The following is a 21,233-nucleotide window of genomic DNA, read 5'->3' on the forward strand; positions in this document are numbered from 1 at the left end:
GGGGACACTTTTAACGTTACCCAATTTCAATCTAGAATGGCGCCATAAGTCATTCTCATTTTTAGCAGCAAAACTTCAGAATTCGTTACCTATGTATGTTAGAAACGCCAAGGATATTTCTTCTTTTAAATGTCTTTCAAAGAAGCAAGTTTGTAGAAAGATTTAAGAATGGTAACTTCAAAGTTATTTCTTTTCTTTTCAACGTTTTTCGTTTCACGCACGTTTTTATCACTCCTAGTTGTAGCGTGGGTAAATAAAGTATTGTATTATATTGTATTGTATTGCTAATACATACTGTCAATGCAGAAACTGGTTTGAACAGGCACGAACTTTGTACTCAGCAAAAAATTAGTATTATTCGCTTCTTCTAGGTCCCTCATAAGCCAATTTAAGTGCTACAAGCACTTAAATTGGGTTAAATTTTCCCAGCTCAAACAATCCATAATGTGTCTTAGAGAACATTTATAATTCGCTGTGCCTTAATACCAAATGTTATCAATCTTCGTTGGTAACCTCAATGGAAGCATCGACATATGATTTGGATGTAAAAAAATATATATATTCTCCATTTCTACACCTCCAACTGCTCTGTTGGTTGACGCTCGAAGAGGGTGGGTAGATACTCTGCTTCCTAAAGTCTGCTGGGTGACACTTTATATAGTGGTCAAATCGATACTAGACGCAAATGTGACAAGTAGTTCCATTTCGCTGGCAGAGGTAGCATCAAAAAGATAAAGCGCGAAAAAATGGCTTATTTGACTAACGATCAGGAAAAAAATTGTATTCTTTGCTTCAAGAGCCTTATTCTGGGTCCCTCAAAACCCAATTTAAGTGCTACAAGCTCAAGTTTATTGCGCGTGACTTGTTTCATCAAGGAGGAGGTCTTCTCAACTGCCATCAAATAGTAGGTGAGGCCACCCACTGTTAAGGAAGTTATATCCATCTTGTTATTGAATTGTTTATAGAAGCATACACTAAAATAAAGAAAAAAAAAATCAAAATTTCACCGCTTCGTAGCCAAGCGACGGTCTACATCAGATAATATGAGGAGGTTCTCAAAAAGGACACTACAATCGTACACTCAGAGCTATATCCTCTTCCAAACGCACGTAGCAAAGGCATACTAAAATTGGTGAACCGCCTGTTTTTTGTTTATCTTTGTCTTCTTCTAGGTCCCACATATCCTAATTTAAGAGCTAGAAGTGTGATGGAACATGATGGAATATCAATGCTAATATAAACTGTCACTGCTGAAACTGGTTTGAACAGGCACGAACTTTGAACTTGAAAAAAAAATTAGTTTTCCTCGCTTCAGGAGCATTCTTCTAAGTCCCTCATGACCCAGTTTAGGTGCTACAAGCACACGTTGCAAGATTTATCTTTTTTGGCCTACTCATCATCATCGCAGTAGATAGATAGATAGATAACTTTATTTAACAAAGACAAAACGTTCAACCGTTTGCAGGTTTTACACACTATAAAAGATAATCAAGTGTGATGGAACATGGTGGAATATCAATGCTAATATATACTATCACTGCGAAAACTGGTTTGAACAGGCACGAACTTTGAACTTGGGAAAGCATTAGTTTTCTTCGCTTCAAGAGCCTTCTTCTAAGTCCCTCATGACCCAATTTAGGTGCTACAAGCACACGTTGCATGATTTCTCTTTTATGGCCTACTTATCATCATCGCAATAGATAGATAGATAGATAACTTTATTTAACAAAGACAAAACGTTCAACCGTTTGCAGGTTTTACACACAATAAAAGATAATCAAATAATACATTATAATGTTATTTAAAGAACTCTCTACTTCAACTTTTCAACCAACCCTTAAATATGTCTATTCGGCAGCAAAGAACGATTCCCTGCCAAAGATTTCGGTGTGAAATGCTTATTTTTCCCAGCTTAAACAATCCATAATGTCATGACTGTCGTAGAGAACATTATTCGCTTTGCTTTACTACCAAATGTTCTCAATCTTCGTAGGTAACTTCAGTGGAAGCATTGACATAAGATTTGGATGTAAAAAAAGATATTCTCCATTTCTACACCCCTAACTGCTCTGTTGGTTGGCGCTCGAAGAGGGTGGGTAGATACTCTGTTTCCCAAAGTCTGCTGGGTGGCACTTTTTAAAGTAGTCAAATTGATTCTAGTCGCAAAAATTTCGAGTAGTTTCATTTCGCTGGCAGAAGTAGCATCAAAAAGATAAAGCGCGAAAAAATGGCTGTTTTGACTATCAGGAAAAAATTTGTATTCTTCGCTTCAAGAGCCTTCTTCTAGGTCCCTCAAAAAACAAAAAAATAAGTATAAAAAACTTTTACCATTCTTGAACTTGACCACATATTTTCCTCAAGAGCCTTCTTCTAGGTCCCTCATAACCCAATTTAATTTCTACAAGCACACGTTGCATGATTACTCTCTTTTTGCCTACTTATCATCATCGAAATTGATAGATAGAGAGATAGATAGATAACTGTATTTAACGTAAACGTTAATTTATTAAAGCAAACTATGGTAAGTCTTTGTCGTCGGTTTGTTCCCACAGTGTTTTAATAACAAGTGAACCATTTCATACAGACATTCCTCCTAAAACTTGGACACGTTTCAAGCACGAGAAAAATAAATTTAATTGATGAAACAAGCGCGTGACTCACTTGTTTCATCAAGAAGGAGGTGTTTTTAATTGTCATCAAGTGGTAGATAAGGCCACCTAATGTTAAGGGAGATATATCCACCTTGATATTGAATTGTCTATAGAAGCATTCAGTAACATAAAGAGATTGAAATCAAATTTCACCACTTCGTAACCACGCGACAGTCTACATCAGATAATAGTTGGAGGTTATCAAAAAGGACACTACAATCGTACACTCAGAGCTATATCCTCTTCCAAACGCACGCCGCAAAGGCATGCCAAGATTGGTGAGCTGTCTGTTTCTTCGTTTATTTTTGTCTTCTTCTAGGTCACACATATCCCAATTTAAGCGCTACAAGTGTGATGGAACATGGTGGAATATCATTGCTAATATACTGTCACTGCGGGAACTGGTTTGAACAGGCACGAACTTTGTAGATTATTGTTCGTTAAAACAAACAAATAAAATAAGTCTGTGCTTGCAGCCCATGTAACGAAAGGGTCATATTTGAACTAAAACTGCGTTCTAAGAGTGGAAGGTAAAAATTTGGAACCTCCAGAAAGTTAAAAACAAATGCAAATCTATTTCTTAAGGGTGAAGTCTGCCCATTTTTTTAACTGGCTTCCGCATTAACAGTATAATATAAGCGGTGATGCATATCCCATCAGGCACATTTGCAGTTTCTATCTTCACTTTTTATTGACTTCGGAAAAGTAAGGATGTATCTTTGTGTTAACTCATGAGCTGAAATGAACGATTGGAAAGAAGCTGCTGAGATGAACAAGCCGATGGGCAGGTAAGAACTTTGTACTCAGGAAAAAATTAGTATTCTTCGCTTTAAGAGCGTTCTTTTAACAGTATAATATAAGCAGTGATGCATTTCCCATCAGGCACATTGCAGTTTCTATCTTCATTTTTGATACATCGGAAAAGTAAGGTCGTATCTTTGCATTAACTCGTGCGCTGAAACGAACGATTGGAAAGAAACCGTTGAGATTAACAAGCCGGTGGGCAGGGAAGTACAAGTATTGTGGCCATCCTGTCGCAATAAAAACGAGTAAGATGAACCGTTGCTGTTTAGTCGTTTTCAACGCTTGTTTGAAAGCCTGGTAAAACAGAAACAGAGAGGTTTCATTTTCGAAGCATCGTCAGGTCAATACCACAAGTTTATCTAAACAAAATGTTATCTTGGGAACGAGGCTTTTCTTTTATCCTATCATATAAAAAAATTCCGCTTCTGTCCCCGCCTCCAGGACCAATATATCGTTAAATCAAATTTAAATTGCGGCATCGGCATTCTCTCGATAACTCCAAATATGTCCCCGTGGGTCGGGGGACCGGGGTTTCAATTGCCTGATGTAAATTTCGCTGTAACGTTTGGGATCGACGAACTACCTTGTGAAAGAGTTAATGCATCAGTCTGATTTTCCAAAACCATAGCGAGCCCATTTTGTATTATCTAGCTTCAAGATTGCGCATCATAAAAACGGAAATAAAGGAATAAGTTTCTGTAAACTGCCAGCTGGCCGAGTGACATTCGCCTCAAAACATTTTGTCTTAGAACACTTGTCGCCTAACGACTTACTTTCATCAGTGTGCTCGCCACCTAGAAGCTTTTAGTTTCTCCTTTCATCTGCTAAGGCGATCAGATGGGCGCCATCTATTGTCACGTTATATACGAGAAAGCCTGCCTCTTCTAATCTGCCAATCATATCAAGTCATGACATGGTCGAATTGAGAAGATTCATTAAGATGCGCTTATGTTGACAAATGGCGTCGTTGGTGCGTATGATACTTTCAATTTGACTTGGACATCCTGCTTTGTAGTTTCGTCAGATTTCAGTGCGCACACGAAGAAATTTTGGAATGACGTTGGAGTAAGAGAGAGGTTCTTTTTCGAAGAAATATCATCTGGTAAACTCGTAAAACAAAAAGTTTTTTTTTAGAAATAGCTGCGAATACAAGAAGTGCGTTATGACTACAAGAAGCGAGGAAAATTACGTCGGCAAATGTAATGAGATACCAAATGCGGAAAAGGATCTCGTTTATTTCCAAAGGTATAGACACTTTTAATTGATTTTACCTTTTTTGTGGGTTGTTTCAGTTACCCTAAAATATCAGTAATATCTTTTCAATATCAAATACTTCAATTTTGTGCATTGAAACCCAAAATGTACCCGCGATTCACACTTGGTATATATACTTGAGAGGCCATAGGACCGAGACAACTTAGTCGGTAAGTCTGCAACACGGCTAAGGAAAGTTGGTGCCTCAATTTGGCTTGACACGAAGACTCAAAGTGAAAATCTTCGTCTCTGCCACAGAATTTGTCTGATGAAGTATATTCGAGGGATAACTTACATATATTAGTAAAAACATATTTTTATGTGCGACATCATAGCCGTACATAGCGTTGGCCTTAGCCTTAAGTAATAAGGAAACCTTCAAGAGTAAACAAAGGCAAGCTACTACATATAGCAGAAAGTCTTTATATAAGCAGAGTTCTATACCCCATTCACGCCAAAGCTAAAACATCTTTTAAAACTGTTTTGCTAAGCACATATAATCATTTTTTCCCGTAGTGGCTGCTTAAACCAATGTTTGTCAACTTCAAACGTGTCACATTGAAAATAAAAGTTAGCGATTACTTGAATCCAATGGAAAATTCAGTTTTTCAGTTCTATGCTCCTGATTATCAGTCAGTTAAACCCAGTTTCACTAAACATGTTTTGCTGAAATGAATGGGTTGTTAGTCAAGGATACAAATTGAAAGAAGGTCCAAGTCCGACCTTATTGTTCCATATATCCAGTTCACGATACGAACTGATTCCATGCAATAAAGAAATATTATCGCAACAAGCACTGAAACCACAAGAGAATGATTCTTAAGTTTCTCGTCGATGAAGGTCGCTTGCGATGCGGTCCATTAATATGTTTGTTATGCTTTAAGAGCACTAAGAGTGATCACAAAGTTTCTTGCTACGAATGTGTGTCGATAGCTATATGATGGTCTTCTTTTCTCCGTTTTGTCTTAATCAAAGTCTAAAGCAGCGCGCCCCATCTTTGAAATTATCAAGTAATAAGTCTTATCGGTGTGGTATTTTTATTCAATGTAAAAAAAAGAAACAAACGGAAAAATTGACATCGTCAGAGCATTAACCGGCTGTGACTCAACGAAAAAGAACAGAACTTGAAGAGATCTCACATCGAGTCTATAAAAGGATCTTTTCACGTTGTGTTCCTTGTCTGTTTGACTTAATGCGTGAGTGATGCTAAATAGAAGATGGCATCTTTTGTTCATAGTTAACACACGGATATTTCAAAATTTACCAAAAAAGCAGAGCTCAGAAAACGATATTTATTGCGCTATATTTATCTATGCTAGTAAAACATGATATAACTTATCCAAGAATTAATGAACTATAAATTTGTCTCACTGTGAAATAACCATTAATATAAACAACTCAGATGTTCCGTGTGACTTCATGCTGTTAAAAAAATCCTAATTCCACCTAAGTCTTCATAAAGTCATCAGTACTTTAATTTCAAATATTATCATCATAACTTCATCCTTTAAAAGTAAGGGTAGGGGCTAGTAACCTTACCACTTACATTCCTGAGGAGACACACTAAACCAACTACAATAGCTACACTGACTACATCATGCATGTTCAGTAGAGATACTGGGTACACCAACTGTAGGAGATACACAGATTATGTCAAAAACAGCGTTACTGATCAATCTTTCCATAACAGCTTTATTGACCACATGAATAAAATACATCATCACTAAATGTTTGTAGGTACGCCAACTTCAATTGTCACACTAACGTTACAAAGTGCAACCATTACACTATCTAAAGCAAGTAAAAAAGCTTCAATTATGATAAGAAGTACAACAGTTACACTGGGTACATCACTAACAGCAGCTTCTTAGGCTATACCATGCACAGTAGTTACGCTTACCTTTAGAGTAGTAAGGGTGTTTGTTGAAGTCAGTGTAGCCAGCGTAGCTGTTATGTTTGGTGTAGGCAGTATTATAGTAGTTTTACTGAAGCAGTGATCGTGGCTTTCGTTTTTGGTATAGCCAGTGTGGTTGTTATGTGGTTGACGCACTCTTTGCAGATGTTGTAGTTGGTTAAGTCAGTACTTTCCGTAATGGTGTATTCAGCCTTTTCCATACTATTCCAGCAACTAGTCTACCAGCTTTTCTAGACTCGTGAAATGACACAGAAGATAGAGAATGGATACTACTTATATTAAATGAAAGTATAACACTAATAACACTCTTTACCCTAAGTAAATTAGTGTCACCAAACAACCTCACCTACTGTATATGTACTTATCTGTATGGATTTGTTTGTCTATTTGTGATGGTAGTCATGACATCACTTTTCTTGAGTTACTACCACAAAACTAGTTAGCAATTTCCTTTTTAACTATATTCATAATCCATTTAAAAGTCCCTTTTGATCTACATGTTATTTTTAGACGCTCCAAAGGTTACCAACTCATTCCATGTCTGCTCTGGTCATCCCTCTGCAATTTGTATTTGAGCCTTTTGAAACGCTTCTTTGGTTGGTACTGTGAAAGGATTGCCAGACATCCTGCGAGAACAATCCAAATATGCATCATATTCATCAGTATCTGTTCTGTGGGTTTTGTGTGGTTCCATTCAGAAAAGAGAGCAGTAAAATTGTTCATCCCTCAAAGCAGTAGAGCCATAGACGACTTGGAAAGTGCTGAGAAATACTTTCGAGTCGATTTTCGAGAGGAAATCATCCTTTTAGCGGCATCACCTGGTCATCCTAACGTTCTATCTCCTAAATGTCTGAGACAAGCCTTTCAAGCTCATAATGCAGTTATGGGAATTGAATCTTATTCTCACTTCTGCGTCACACTGTCTGGGAACAAATCCAAGTCCTTAAACGATTGTATGATGATCAACCCACTGGAATTTCTACAGTTCAATGAAAGCAAAGTGAGCAGCGATAACATTGAACTGGTTCAACAGGAACTGAACAAGGCTTACAATAACACAAGTTCACTTATGCGGAATGGACGCCCATTCTGGTTAAACTTCGACCGAATGTTTGGAGATGCAAGTCGAAATCAAGGAAGCATAACAGGCGCCAAAGCATTGCAAATGATTTATCTCCTCCGTAATCCCAAGGATAACAATGCAAATGAAAAGGTTCTTCAATGGGAAAAGACTTTCGTAGATAAACTGGCCTCATTGGTAGACGAACTGTCATGCTTCAAAGTCCATTATTCAAGTGAAAGGAGCCTGGATGATGCCATAGGTGAAAGCACTGGGTCTGATATCAGTCTAGTGTCAGTCACTTTTAGCCTCATGATTTCTTTTGCTTGCATCATGCTAGGAAAGTTCTTGAATCCGCTGACTGGCCATTCCCTACTTGCCAACGCAGGAGTGTTTGCAGTGGCCCTTGGTATTTTAGCCGGACTTGGCCTTGGTATGTGGTTCCGAGTTCCCTTCCTCAGCATGGTGGGAATAGTGCCTTTCCTAGTTCTTGGAATCGGCATAGATGATATGTTTATCATGGTAGACGAGCTTGATCGACAACCACGTGAGCTGTCGACAACTGAGAAAATCAAAACAGTTATGAAACATTCAGGAGCAACTGTCACCATGACAACTATGACAGACTTAGTTGCATTTGCAGTTAGTACATCTTCCTCATTTCCAGCAATCAGGTAAGGCACTTATTTAATGATTACAAACACCTTTCGAGAGCCTAAATTTTTTTCATAAGCATCAGGGAATGTAAACACATACCATTTCACTTTGCTAACAAATGGTCTTCGATTTTCAAGTCTAAAAACCTTAAACCGCTTCACTCTGGCAGAAACAGCCCAGTCCTTGCTTTAAAGAGAGGAAAGGTTGAGTTCTTCTTTTGGGTTCATTTTAGTGAAAGAGTTGTTAACCTAAACTCATTGTCATCACAACAGCCAATCAGAACAGATGAAATAATTATAGGGAGCAAAAACAGAATTCAGAGCGAAATTAACAGTGAGTGAATAAATCACAAGTAAACTCAGTTTTGCTTCTGATTGGAATAGAGGCTGGTGTAAGATTTCACCCCAAAGGGAGAGCTCAAGAATCACCAGATTACTCTATATGTAAGGAAAAAGCATCTCAAAACTTTGAAAAGCATCTGAAAACTTACAAGGATAATTCTTTTAACAATCAAGAGCTTCTTTGGTTGGTGATCATTTCCTTTATTTTCGTGACCTTCATGTGTGTTTCAAGGGTGATAATAAAGGGAAATATTAGATGCTGGTCACTTTAGGGTAGAGGGTTAAACAAATATTTATAGTGTTGAAAGAAAGAAGAGGATTTCAACTGACCTGAAGAACTTAGTTTACCGTTACAAACAGTAAAATCTGTCCCTCTAAACACCCATGAACACAGACTCAGTTCTGGGTAGAGGCTAAGTTACCAATTGCTTGGAAAAATTTTCCCAATCCGATAGGATTTAGGATCATTTGACTTGCTATTGACATCTCAATACTTTTTTATGTAGCAAGGTGAAATGATGTGAACAGTTAAAGTTTTTTTCAGATTTTCCTCTACATTTAAATTTATACTAAAATAATTTCTTTCATAGGTATTTCTGCACCTACGCTGCTCTGACAGTGACATTTTCCTTCCTGATGGTTGTCACATTCTTTGTTGCTATTATGACATATGACGTGAGACGAATTAAATCCGGACGCAGAGATTGTATCCCACTTCTCCTGGCGCCCCGACCAAAAGAGGGTATGCCAGCCTGGGAAGAACCTCTTCCACAGACTTCTAATCGAGTTATGAAATATTGGGCCACATTGTTGATGCTTCCAGTCACAAAAGTTGTGGTCATACTATTGTCACTGACATTGCTTGCTGCTGGAATATATGGGGTCACCCAGGTGGAGGAGTCTTTTGATAGGCGCATACTGGCCAAAGATGATTCTTACTTGAGGCAATTCTTGACAGCTCAAAACAAGTACTTTCGAGGTGGAATAGAAGTGAATCTTGTAGAGACTGGTAAGGTTGATTACAAGCTAGACTCAACCCAGGAAAGCATCAAACAGCTAACAAATATCTTGATTGAAAATGAATATTATCAGAACCGATCATTATCCTGGATGGACACATTTTCTCAGTATGCCAAGATGTCTAAGAAAAACATTACTGGCTCAGGATTTCTACGCGAACTAAAACAATTCCTCCAAATTCCCACCTTCTCTTATTACAGGCAGGACCTGAGGTTTTCAGAGGACGGAAAAAAAATAGACGCTTCTCGTGTCATTGGTTTTATGAAGAGTTCCAGCAGCTCCACTTTCCATAAGAATGCAATGCTCACACTCCGTGAAGACATTGAAAAGAAAACAAACCTGGAGGCCTCTCCAATAGTTCGATATTTCATATTTTTTGAAATGTACGCCATGGTGACAAAGGAGACCATACGAAACCTGATTATATCAGCCTTAGCAGTGTTTATTGTCACAAGCCCCTTTTTAGCAGACTGTACGGTGACGCTCCTAGTGGTGTTAAACTTTACGGCCCTGGTTTGCGAGTTGTTCGGTTTGATGGTAATCTGGGATGTGCCTCTGAACTCTGTGTCCATGATAAACCTTGTTATGGCTATTGGCTTTGCGGTTGATTACAGTGCACATATTGCCCATGCCTACACAATATCAAACAAGGCAACTGCTAATGAACGAGTAGTGGATGCTCTGACCACACTGGGTGCAAGTGTTTTTATGGGAGGTAAGTCAGGAGCTCAATTACTTATTACAAATTTTGTGTTTTGAAAAATAAGAAGCCTCCCCCACCATCACAAAAATTTCTTCTGTCAGCATCTTATTCCATAGAGCTGATTGACATGTGCTTCACAAGACACACAGCTTTGATATTTCTGCAGTGGAATCATGTGTACTTGAAGCATCTGTTGGTTGAGTATTGGTTGATAACATTGGCTGACATGTTGACTGAGTGTTGGCTGTTACATTGGCTGATACACAACTCACATACTGACGGAGTAGCGGCCGATGTTGACCGAAATCGGTGGCCTCTCAACCAACACGCATGTCAAACGATACTTGGTAGATATGCTGCTGATACTTTACCCACACACTCAGCCCACACTACTTTCACTTGATCTGCTCTTGTTAGTAGGTTCTATCTATTCTACTTCAATGTTTACTTATTTTCTCCGTCCTAAGTCTTTGTTAGCGTAATATATGGCTTAGGGGAAGGAACTACATATATAATAATACACATATACCCCCCCCAGTACACCCATATGCCACCGACTCTCGACCAATATGCTGCTGACTGTTGATCGCAATGTACTGGTTGAGGTGTCAGACGAGTGTCAACCAACATATAGACCTAGTAGAGACTGAGAGTGGTGACCACCAATCCAGCTGGTATCTAACATGGCAATCCAAAGTTGGCTGACTATCGGTCAACGTGTCCGTGGAGTATCGACTGACTCACAGTCGATATGTCAACCAGTAATATTGGTCGATATTTGGCTAACAGATGCCTTAAGTACACATTATCCCTGTATTGTAGCTGAATTAACATTCTATAAATATAGCCATCAATGTTGGTTCTTTTTTTCAAATCAGATTTCTTAAGAATAGGATTTATAGTTAGAGCATTTTTTCAGATACACTGGTGCATGATTTGAAAGGGTTCTAAATTTACCAGCACTGTATATGTCATGAACTCCTCTAGAGATTTCTTTTTTGTCTGATGAAGGATTCAGTACCTTCCTTGGTATGGTTGTGCTTGCTTTTGCTGCTTCAGAGATTTTCCGCATATTCTTTCGAATGTTTTTTGGCATCGTTGTGCTTGGCCTTTTTCACGGCTTGTGTATCCTGCCTGTTTACATGTCCTTCCTCTACTGGAGACCTGCTGTTATCACAACTCTCTCGGTGAGGGACACTTCTGGTGAACATGGAGAAGGAAAAGCATTAGAAAATTCCACCAAAGACTTTCAGGATGATAAACCAGCCAGCCAAAAGAAAGAAAACGTTGCTGTTGAGATAGGAATTAAAAATTTGGAGATTGAAGAAGACAGAGACGAGGTTGAGATGAATGCAAAAGAAGGTAAAATCAAACAGCCCTATAACTAACTCAAATACATTTCATGTCGCTAAAAATTAAGAACCAAAGACATAAAGTAATGACATTGTTACCAGTATTTCCATCATCTCTACAGATAGCGCTGAGAAGACTGAGAACTCAAGCAACTACAACCCAGCCAACCAGCAGACAGGAAGAGACCCTGTTGTTGGAGGAATGCAGAACAAGGAAAGTGAAGCTGTCAGAGGCACGTTTGCCATGAATTTAACAGGAGAAGGTTTGAATGAAGATAGGTATTCTTGGACCAAAAAAGAGCCCGAAATTACATCACTTTAAATTTGCTACTACCAGCTAAACCTTACTAGACAACGCTGCAATTTGAATCTGAAGAAGGTTGAAAGCTGGAGTATTAAGAGTGTAGAATGTTAAGCTGGCAATTGACAAGATGCAGCTGTATCAATAAGCTTAAATTGAAAATCTGTGTAGACATTTTGTGACAATTTGCCAAAATTGCTTAGTTAGTGTGAAACTTTGGGTATTATACTTTTGGAACTTAAATAATTCTATTGGACAACCACAGTTCAGTGACCATTCATTAGTAGGAAATTGTGAACAACGACTCCCTGAAAAGACAGTTTGCTGACAGTTGTAAGCACACCTATTGGCCACGGTTGATCTGTTGGTTATCTGTCTGTAAATTGACAGTGATAACATTACTGTCAGCTGACTGTTGGAAGACAGGTGTGCTTAAAACTGTTGACTAACAGTCACTGACTCTTGGCCAACAGTCCGCTGACAGTTGGTTGACCAACTTTATACCAACTGTCAGCCAACTGTTGACAGACTGTTGGCCACCTGTCAGCTGACTTTCAACCAAAAGATTAAAGCACAGTTGTCATATGACATTCAGTAATCTGTTATTGATATGTCAGTAAGTTATCGTTAACAATACTATTGTATTACAACAATTATCATCCAAACTTCAGCGGATGTAGAGGCTACATTGGATGGAGAGTTTAGGCCCCATTTAGCGCCAGTACTTACACGAGTTGCAAAAATACTGGTGTTGCAATCTGCCATATTGGAAAGTTATGAAGACCCCATGAGTTCACTAAATGCAGTTTGCACGTGACGAACTGATAAATGTATTTTAGAGCAGACAAATAAAGAGGGAGCATGAAGACATGGTTGATCAGTACAGTCAAAGTTTTGTTTTAGATGCTAATTTTCGGGTATATTGCCAATTTGTAACCTTTCTATAGCCTGTCAGTGGCCTGTTGGTTATTTTCCTGTCTGTTTTTTAGGGAGCTGTTCTTCATCATTACCCATTTGCAGCTTCTTGATTTCTAATGTCCAACGCTTTAGTTCAGTTAGAGTTGTACTTCAATACTCAATTGCATTTTGTTCTGGCCTGTGGTTAATTAATTTGTGAACTTCATTGTAGCTTTGTAGAACATTATTGTTGGTCAGATTTTGTTAACCTTATAACCTGATTTTGAATACCAAGAAAACAGTTTAAGAACCCTTAATTGTAATAACATTGGAAAAAATACCATAAACATGTACATTATACAAGTACATCTTTGCAAATAATGGACCTGAATCCTCAAGGGCAAGGAACTATGTGGTGGAAGGATTATAAGGCTTGCATGCTGCTTTGGTCAGATTTATGATAGGTGCAAGGAGTCTGTAATGAGGAAAATATTATACAGGAAATATGTATCATTAAAAATGTTTTTCCAAGTGAAAAAACTGCCATTCATGTTTTGCATCAGTTTTATATCAAGTCATTTGATGTAAGGGCAATTTGTGACGTAAATTAGTACCTTTAATACATTCAAAGTATAAGCGAAATATTCAAATAAAAATAGTTAAATAACATTTTTCACTATAAATATATGAAAATGGATTTTAAGGACTACTATCCTTCCTGTTATGTCACCATTCTACATGACAAATAGCAAGTTAATTCTCACTTTCTGATAACTGGCCCTTTAAATTTCCAGTGTTTCTCCAAAGACCTCATCAGTATAAAATTCCTGTGATTAAAAATCAGCAGAGCTACCATCTAATCCAGAAGTAAAATGCACTCTGAAACTTAAGTATGAATATAGCACAATTACAAATGAAATTCAATTTAGGTCAACCAATACATGTATGCGATCAGGCAGTTATATTATCTAAGCTGATTTTAAAATGTCATATTGCATGGGCCCAAGGGCAATTCTTATGCCATTCAAAATAGAAGTACAATTCATTCTTTACTGCCAGAGGTAACTTGAAATTACTTGACTGTTTATCAAACACAGGTTAACTTTTAGAAAGAATATTCATTCAGGCATTAATCATATGCCAAGCATATCCAGAAAGCCCACTCATAGCCAGACTAAGTGACAATTAATCATCTGAACCAACCAATTGACTTCATGAACATTCTATTTTCAAAATACAACAAACATACTGACAAAATCTTATTTGGTTTAAGTTCAAGACAGTAGAACATTTCCACCGACAAAAATATGGTGCTTATTTATTATAATTGTACTTAAACCTGAACAAAGTAAGCTTAATCAGAGTTAGAATCTTGGAGAATGATCAGTCCTATTATACCTTAATTTTCTTGGACTGACTAAGACTAAATTGTGATGAATGGTCTTTGGTGATGTGAAGCATCAAAGTTGTACACTTCTGCATCTACAAGAGAGAAAGGAGAGTGGTTGAAGTACTTGTCTTGCATTCAAGAGGCATTATCAACAAATCGGATGCCACTCTCAACTCATTTGCATTAACCAACTCATGGTCTGGACTGAAATAATCCCTAAAAAGAATTCTGAGGAACTTGATCTTGTAAGTAAGACTTAATTACTGTTGCCTCAAGAATATCATACCTTACACAAGGGTCGATATTTGATTGCTTCATCACTGTTCACCTTTTAACTCCCAATAACTAATTGTTAATTCTCTCCTCTAGCTGCTACAAATTTCTTTGTGAATTAGTTCAGAGAATTTGGTGTTGGATCAAGACAAAAACTTCAACCTGATAAGTTTGAGGATTCTCATCACCTTTCTGTTGTATAATGTATGGATATGATAAGGAGAGGTTACATGTTAGTCACTCCTGGGAGTTTCAGGGTTAAACCTTCCTCTAAACTCAATTGTTGCTGGTGATGCCTTCTAGAAAACCACTCAGGGAAAGCATCCAGAACTCTGGGTCCTGGTTTGATGTTCATTGGTGCATGGATGGTCGATTATCCTTTAGATCTAAAGCAACACTTTTACAAACTCTACACAGCATCAGACAGATCAGAAAATTCCATTCCATGCAATTAACAAAAACTGATTCATGCTTTTGTATCTTTGCACCTTGATTACTGTAATGCACTCCTTTTCAGTCTTCCTCAATATCAACTTGATCCTTCACATAAAGTTTCGAATGCCACAGCTAGTTATTTTCCAGATCAACAAATTTGACCATATCAAACCATCTCTTGTCAACCTGCACTGGCTTCCACTATCATTCAGAATTGTTTAAATTGCCTTAATTTGCTTTCACACCATTAAACAATCTAACTCAACCCTTCATTACATATCTGTTTTCAATTAAACCTGCCTCTGACACAACCTCTTCTGTTCATTCCAAGGGTCAAATGATTGCGCCTTCACTCAAGCTGCAAACTGCTTTATGGAACTTGTTGTCCCTTAATCTATCAGAACTTGCACCAGCCTTGCTACTTTTGAGAAACAAGTTGATCAAAACATATAAAATTTTTGGCAAGGCTTTTGGTAGTAGTTTGTCATTCTGAATGCAATGTAAATATTTACAGCTTTTAGCACTATACACTATAAAATTAATTACTATCATTATTAAACTTTCAGGTGCTTGTAGTTTGATCTTGGAAGCACACATACATGCACATGTCTGTAAAGTGATTTTGATTTCTCCCTTTCCTGTACACAATTAAAGGAAATTGGTCAAGGAAACATTAATTCCTAGTTCTATGTCATGCAAGATATTTTGAGCCCCAAGGCACTCTTGTTGACCATAGAGGAGTGTTCATGAAAATATATTAACATTCAAGCAAGCAGATTTAACAGTTTGACTGCTTCTGTCTTAAGATTTAGTGGGAGACAGATGCATAGATGATGTCATCATTAACAATTTTTTGGTCCTTCATTGAATGAAAGAAATAAATTCCAAATTGCTGTGGATGCACAAAGTAGTAGATCACAAAGGATATCAAAATGAGGTAAGAACGTCAATGACATAGTCAGCTCCGCATCATGTGCCACTTTTTTGTTCTTATCATATTTTGATATCACCTGTGATCTTTTACATACTAAGCAGATGCACAAAAACATTATAGACAACTTTAGGTGAGTTGAGGCAACTTGGGTAGAATAAGGTGACTTATTTTTAGGCAACTTTGAGCAACTTCAGGTAACTCAACACACACACCCACACAGAACAAACCAAACAAAACATTTCTGACAATCACTGAGATCCATGATCCAAACTTTATCACTTCAAGATCCAAAATCTGGGCCCATCAAATTAATGAAAACCACAAATTGCTGCAATTGCAGAATATGCAAATGCACTAAAATTTTGATCTGAATCCAAAATCTGGGCAAAAATACTGCTGATCCTTAGGCCTATTCCTCCCCTCTGCAAGATTAGAATGGAAAATCAGCAAAAGGGCAACAAGAACTTAAGCAAAGGGAGAGTGCTTAGGGATGTTGAAGATTTACAAGGATTGCACAGATGAACTTCACTCTCTTCCTCCTTGGGTAGCCAAGATTAGCAGAAAAATAACTTTTCCCTGTTTTCTATTCACAGCAACCATGAAATCTGAGAATTAAGACCCAATAGCGAGAAAATTAACTTTAATGAATTATTATTATGAGTAACCTAACCCTTTGAAAATGATCTTGACATATGCTGAAAATTTGATGCCCCTATTTTGAATTTAGCTCAGCAACCCTGCTGCTTACTTGTGACCCAAAATAGTCCCACTGACCTTTCTTCCATTTCTTGACAAACTCTTTGAACAGAAAAGGAGCTGGAAAAAAGCCACCCTCCATAATCAGGGTAGCTACTATTTGCAAGCCATGCATTACTGTTTACTTGCATACTGAGGTTAATGAGTTGTTTCAAAAATAGTTACTTCCTTTATAAAATGTTATAATGCCCCTGGAGTCTAGTTTTGAAGGTTCCTATTGCTTCTTGGAATGTTAAATCCCTGAAGAAATATCCTTATTAGCAGTTCCAGCAGACTCCCTTTGGTGCCCTGAGGAACCATACCATGCCCTTATGGGATGAGAAAATTGCCTGTTATAGACTAATTTTTGATAGTTTGTTTCATACAATTGATTGACCCTCATTACAAGGCTATTTTTCATAGGCCTGTTAGGTCCTGGCTGGATGATGAACCTGAGTGGATGATGACAGCAAGTGAGAAATGAATTCATGTTTGGGAACAAAAAAGAGAAAATTATCCAGTTCCACTTTTGCATATAAAAAATATTTGAAGAAAAAAGCATTATCCTGTTGAGATGATTGATAAAATCTCAAGCATGTTGTTAAAGCAGATATGCAGAACCAAACCCAAATGCCCCAGGCAGTTTGCTAGTTTTTTAACTATGAGCTCTCATTAGTTCATTGTGATATCTGCCTTCATTCTGATTGGCAGCTACGATTTCATTGGTTTTGGTTTTACAGCACTGAGTCAAATTCACTCTATCACAGTTTTATATTGTTCTCAGGGGGTCTGCAGAGTTTATTCCTGGGGAATAAATTCACCAAGGGCAAGCCTGACAAAGTAAGGTGTTCCTCCAACTCCAACACATTCATTTCAGTCTGGTTGAGCCATTTTCAATCCTTTATATTGTTACTCATGACTACAAAAGATTGTGCTCTTTGGACTCTTGCACTGTTGGACTCCTTCTATACACAACAACCTGCTGTCCAAATAGCTCAGGGTATAGCAAGATTTATGCCACTTAGGATCACTTTTGAATGAAACAATTCTCCATTTTCTTCAAGATAATTTCCAGGGCTAAATTCCGTGGGTGCAGTTAGTAAGAAAAAAGTCCCACGGCAGGCTTGACTTCCACACACATCTGCTGCGTAGCAGTGGATTTTCGTCTCAAAAATCTGCCGAGGTCCGCTGTTAGATGCAACATATTGTGGGATTGTATTAGTGAGAGTGAATGTAGCTTTCATGAAATTTATATTGAATGTATTTATGGCAACAGGATTCATGTGCCCCCTACTGAGAGGCTCTTGATGTATCACTCTTTTTTCAGGCATTGTTCAAACCAGGAACACCTGGAATAGAGAGGTATTCTAAGTGTTTTGTTACTTGTTTCTGGAGAATTAACCAAAAAAAAGAGAATAGATAAATAAAGAAAAATTTTCAGCTCCATTGTCTGTGCTCTGAGGACACTGGATTGTTGGTGAACAGCAAACAAGTTTTGTGATGAGTTAGTTCTTCTGCTTCTGGCTGCAACCCCGATAACTTAGTTTTCATTGGATAATATACGTCACAGAGAAAGTGGAGTTGGAAGAAAATAGACCTGTTCTGATTTTTCCTGCAGGCTTGGATTCCTTCACGCTTGTAACTTCAATTTTTGATTTTCACTTGGTCGGAAGCACTCTCATGACTCCAACTATGACTCCAAGTACAGTTCCGCCACAGGTGCAAACCAGCCCTGGGTGAAAAAAACAAAGACTTGCAAATATCACAAGAGCATTGCCTGGAGGATTCCTCCAGTTTCTTCTTTTTACATCTCTTCTGCTGTATTTTCCAATTAAGGGTGCTTGCTGTGCAGTCACTTTGTATGCAGAATAAAAGGAGATATTTCTGTCCTAATCAAACAGTGAAATAAAGTAGGGAGCTTGTGCAGATGATAGTAACTCGTGTGACCATGAGTCTCTGGGGGATCCTCAGGAAGTAACTGATGAATTTCTTGTCCCCAACTGATACCCAGAAGACCCTATGGACATCTGTTCCCTGCAAAAAATGGTATTGACCAGGGTGACCAGGCCTTACATTGCCTGCAATGAGGAGCCTCATGATGAGTTTCTTAACATAAAACAAACAAAACAAGACTGAAAAATAGTTTCAGTTGAGGAGATGCAGTGATAAGGGTGGGAATATTTCAGTGTTTTTGAAAAGATCTCTGTAAGGAGATTCCATGATGTTACTCCATTCTTTCTTTTTTCATTTTAATGGTACTTTTAATCTTCCTGTTGGGAGACAAGATGGCCTCATGGTAAGCTGACTCCAAGCCAAAATGTCCGTGTTCAAGACCAGGGATCCATTTCTTGAAGGTTCCAGTAATTTAACAGGCCCATAAAGCTGTTCTGTTTTCTTTCATGGTGGGGTTGCAAAAGTTTTTAATACAATAAAACAATCAGCTAAAGAAAGAAAATGGACAGGTTAGGGTGCCTAAACCTGCTTCTCTCAACCGTAGATTCCAATTTCAATATGTTCTCCAGCTGCTACACCACACAATAGCGCTTGCCAGCAGGGTAGACAAAATGTGGGGGAGGGGGAGTGGCTTTATGTTACAAAAACCCAATAAGTCTCGAGTAGACATGGTAGATGGGCCACTCGGCCTTTTGCAGAATTTACCTTCCATTTATATACTCTCTGGCTTCAGAAACTTTGTTGGATAATGCAAACACTAACAGCACCACAAGAATAATTGAAAATGGCCAAACATCTCCTATGTAAAGCATCGTAGCATGCTGTTAAATGCAGTCAGTTGTAGTTGCTGTCAAAAAAAATGGAAAATAATAAATAAAAATAAAGCGGAACAAATCGGTAAAAAAGACGAGAGACTGGGTCTGCAGAAGAAGAAACCTGCTGGATTAAAAACGACAAAAAAAATCATGCTTTTGGCGTGGCGAGCTCAACAAGAAAAATTTTGATTCTAGAAGTGACCAGAAAGTGCAATTACTCACCTCTAAATCACAAGCTCTGTAAGTCATTTCTTCAATAATAAAGTTTCTTTCCAAACGTTTCACTGCACGTTGTTTCCGCGTGAAATCAATCTTTTTTAGATATTAAAATGCGCAATACATAACGTATTAGAGGGTTTCTTAAAGGAAAAAAGCTTCTGACTTGGCTCATAGCTTCACGGTAAGCGCTGGCATATCTTCAAGATGCAGTCGAAAATTGTTTACATCCGCCATTATGAATCGTTATGCGGATTACCGCTGTACCTTAAGTTCCAGACTCCCTCCCCTGTTATTCCAATTCCCGTTCCCTTTTCAGTTAGGTTTTCACAACATCCAGACTCTATGCAGATTGGAAAAGTAGCTTTCAATCAACAGCTGTTGTTACAACATCCAGACTCTTTGAAGAGAGTTTTTTTTGTGTCATAATAAAATTTACCTGACCCTTCATGATGCCCTGTACTATTGTTCTGACCCCAACTCCTCCTCCAGTTGATTGGCAGTCAAGTTTCTATAGTCACCCTTTATACTCTGTTGGTGACGTGTGATTCCCACCTCCGTCCCCCCTACACACACGCACACACACTGTCCATATTCCACCCCATAGTCCTCCGAACCCCCCCCCCCTCTCCCCTTTTACAGGCGATAAATAATGACGGGTCTAGATCAAATATGGACCTTTTGTATCTCCGTTCACTTCTAAATGTTTGTATCCTTGATAATTCTTTTTATTCTTATTCTGAATATAAAAAAACGCATCGGTTGAAAGTGAAAGGGACCTCCGTTTACGATGAATAAACATAAGAATACATTGTCTCGCAGTGCGACTTCCTGCTCTAACAAATGATTTGCAAAAGCTTAAATTTTTAAAGTTTTTAGCTGAATGAAACGTCAATATGTACAATGATACGCAAGTGCAACACAGTGTGGACCTTATAACGTACAAAAGTCAATTTTCATCACAAAAATGTTGTGAAACGACACTGGCAAGCTGGATCTTAATAAATTTATGCATAAAAGTATTTTTCCTTCATATGACGGCTCGGTCACGGGATTCCCCAAGCTTTCATTTATTAATAAATAAAGATAGCTATTTTCATGAAGCATCTGCTTTAACAGATTTAACAAATACTGTTACTGGTTCTGTCCAGAAAGGACGATCGAGTAAGACTGTCGAGCGACCACGAGCCGTTCTCGAAGTTAGAAAGTTATGAAAAATTAGTATTCATAAGTCAAAGGTGGGTCTTAAGGTGTCAACACGCCTCCTGAAAGCCTGCGAAGTCTATTTCATTTGTGGGCACTGGGCTCAAATGGGGAAGCGGATTTTATTTTAAATGAATTTCGTAATAGAAGCCTTAAAAAACTGTTTGTTAAACAGTCGAGGGATTAACACAATCAATTGAAAACGACTTAAGATGGGTCTTACAGAGTAAGTCAGAACAAGAGTTAGTCAGCATTGTTACAAATTGCGATCTTACTTGAGTCATGCCAAGATATTTTCGATTTGAAAAACCGCAGACCACCAGT

The 21,233-nt window shown here is 38.0% G+C and overlaps 1 protein-coding gene and 1 pseudogene across 1 annotated transcript; one reads left to right on the plus strand and one right to left on the minus strand.

Moving 5' to 3' along the window:
* Positions 1-3,325: 3,325 nt before the first annotated feature.
* On the plus strand, positions 3,326-12,166 carry LOC131793039 (patched domain-containing protein 3-like). Its single transcript, XM_059110451.2, has 5 exons — positions 3,326-3,439; positions 7,135-8,358; positions 9,273-10,417; positions 11,417-11,767; positions 11,880-12,166. Exons 1-5 carry the CDS (start codon positions 3,393-3,395, stop codon positions 12,077-12,079), a joined length of 2,967 nt encoding a protein of 988 aa, XP_058966434.2. The 5' UTR covers positions 3,326-3,392; the 3' UTR covers positions 12,080-12,166.
* Positions 12,167-16,171: 4,005 nt separating this feature from the next.
* LOC131792968 (uncharacterized) lies at positions 16,172-19,935 on the minus strand (annotated as a pseudogene).
* Positions 19,936-21,233: the final 1,298 nt, after the last annotated feature.

Source organism: Pocillopora verrucosa, chromosome 6 (assembly GCF_036669915.1).
Source record: "Pocillopora verrucosa isolate sample1 chromosome 6, ASM3666991v2, whole genome shotgun sequence".
NCBI lineage: Eukaryota > Metazoa > Cnidaria > Anthozoa > Scleractinia > Pocilloporidae > Pocillopora > Pocillopora verrucosa.

Bases quoted from the DNA above. Each gene is read 5' to 3' on its own strand.
- LOC131793039 (XM_059110451.2), top strand. From the start codon at position 3,393: ATGAACGATTGGAAAGAAGCTGCTGAGATGAACAAGCCGATGGGCAG. The intron at 10,418-11,416 runs GTAAGTCAGGAG...TGTCTGATGAAG, and splicing joins TGCAAGTGTTTTTATGGGAG to GATTCAGTACCTTCCTTGGT. The intron at 11,768-11,879 runs GTAAAATCAAAC...TCATCTCTACAG, and splicing joins TGAGATGAATGCAAAAGAAG to ATAGCGCTGAGAAGACTGAG.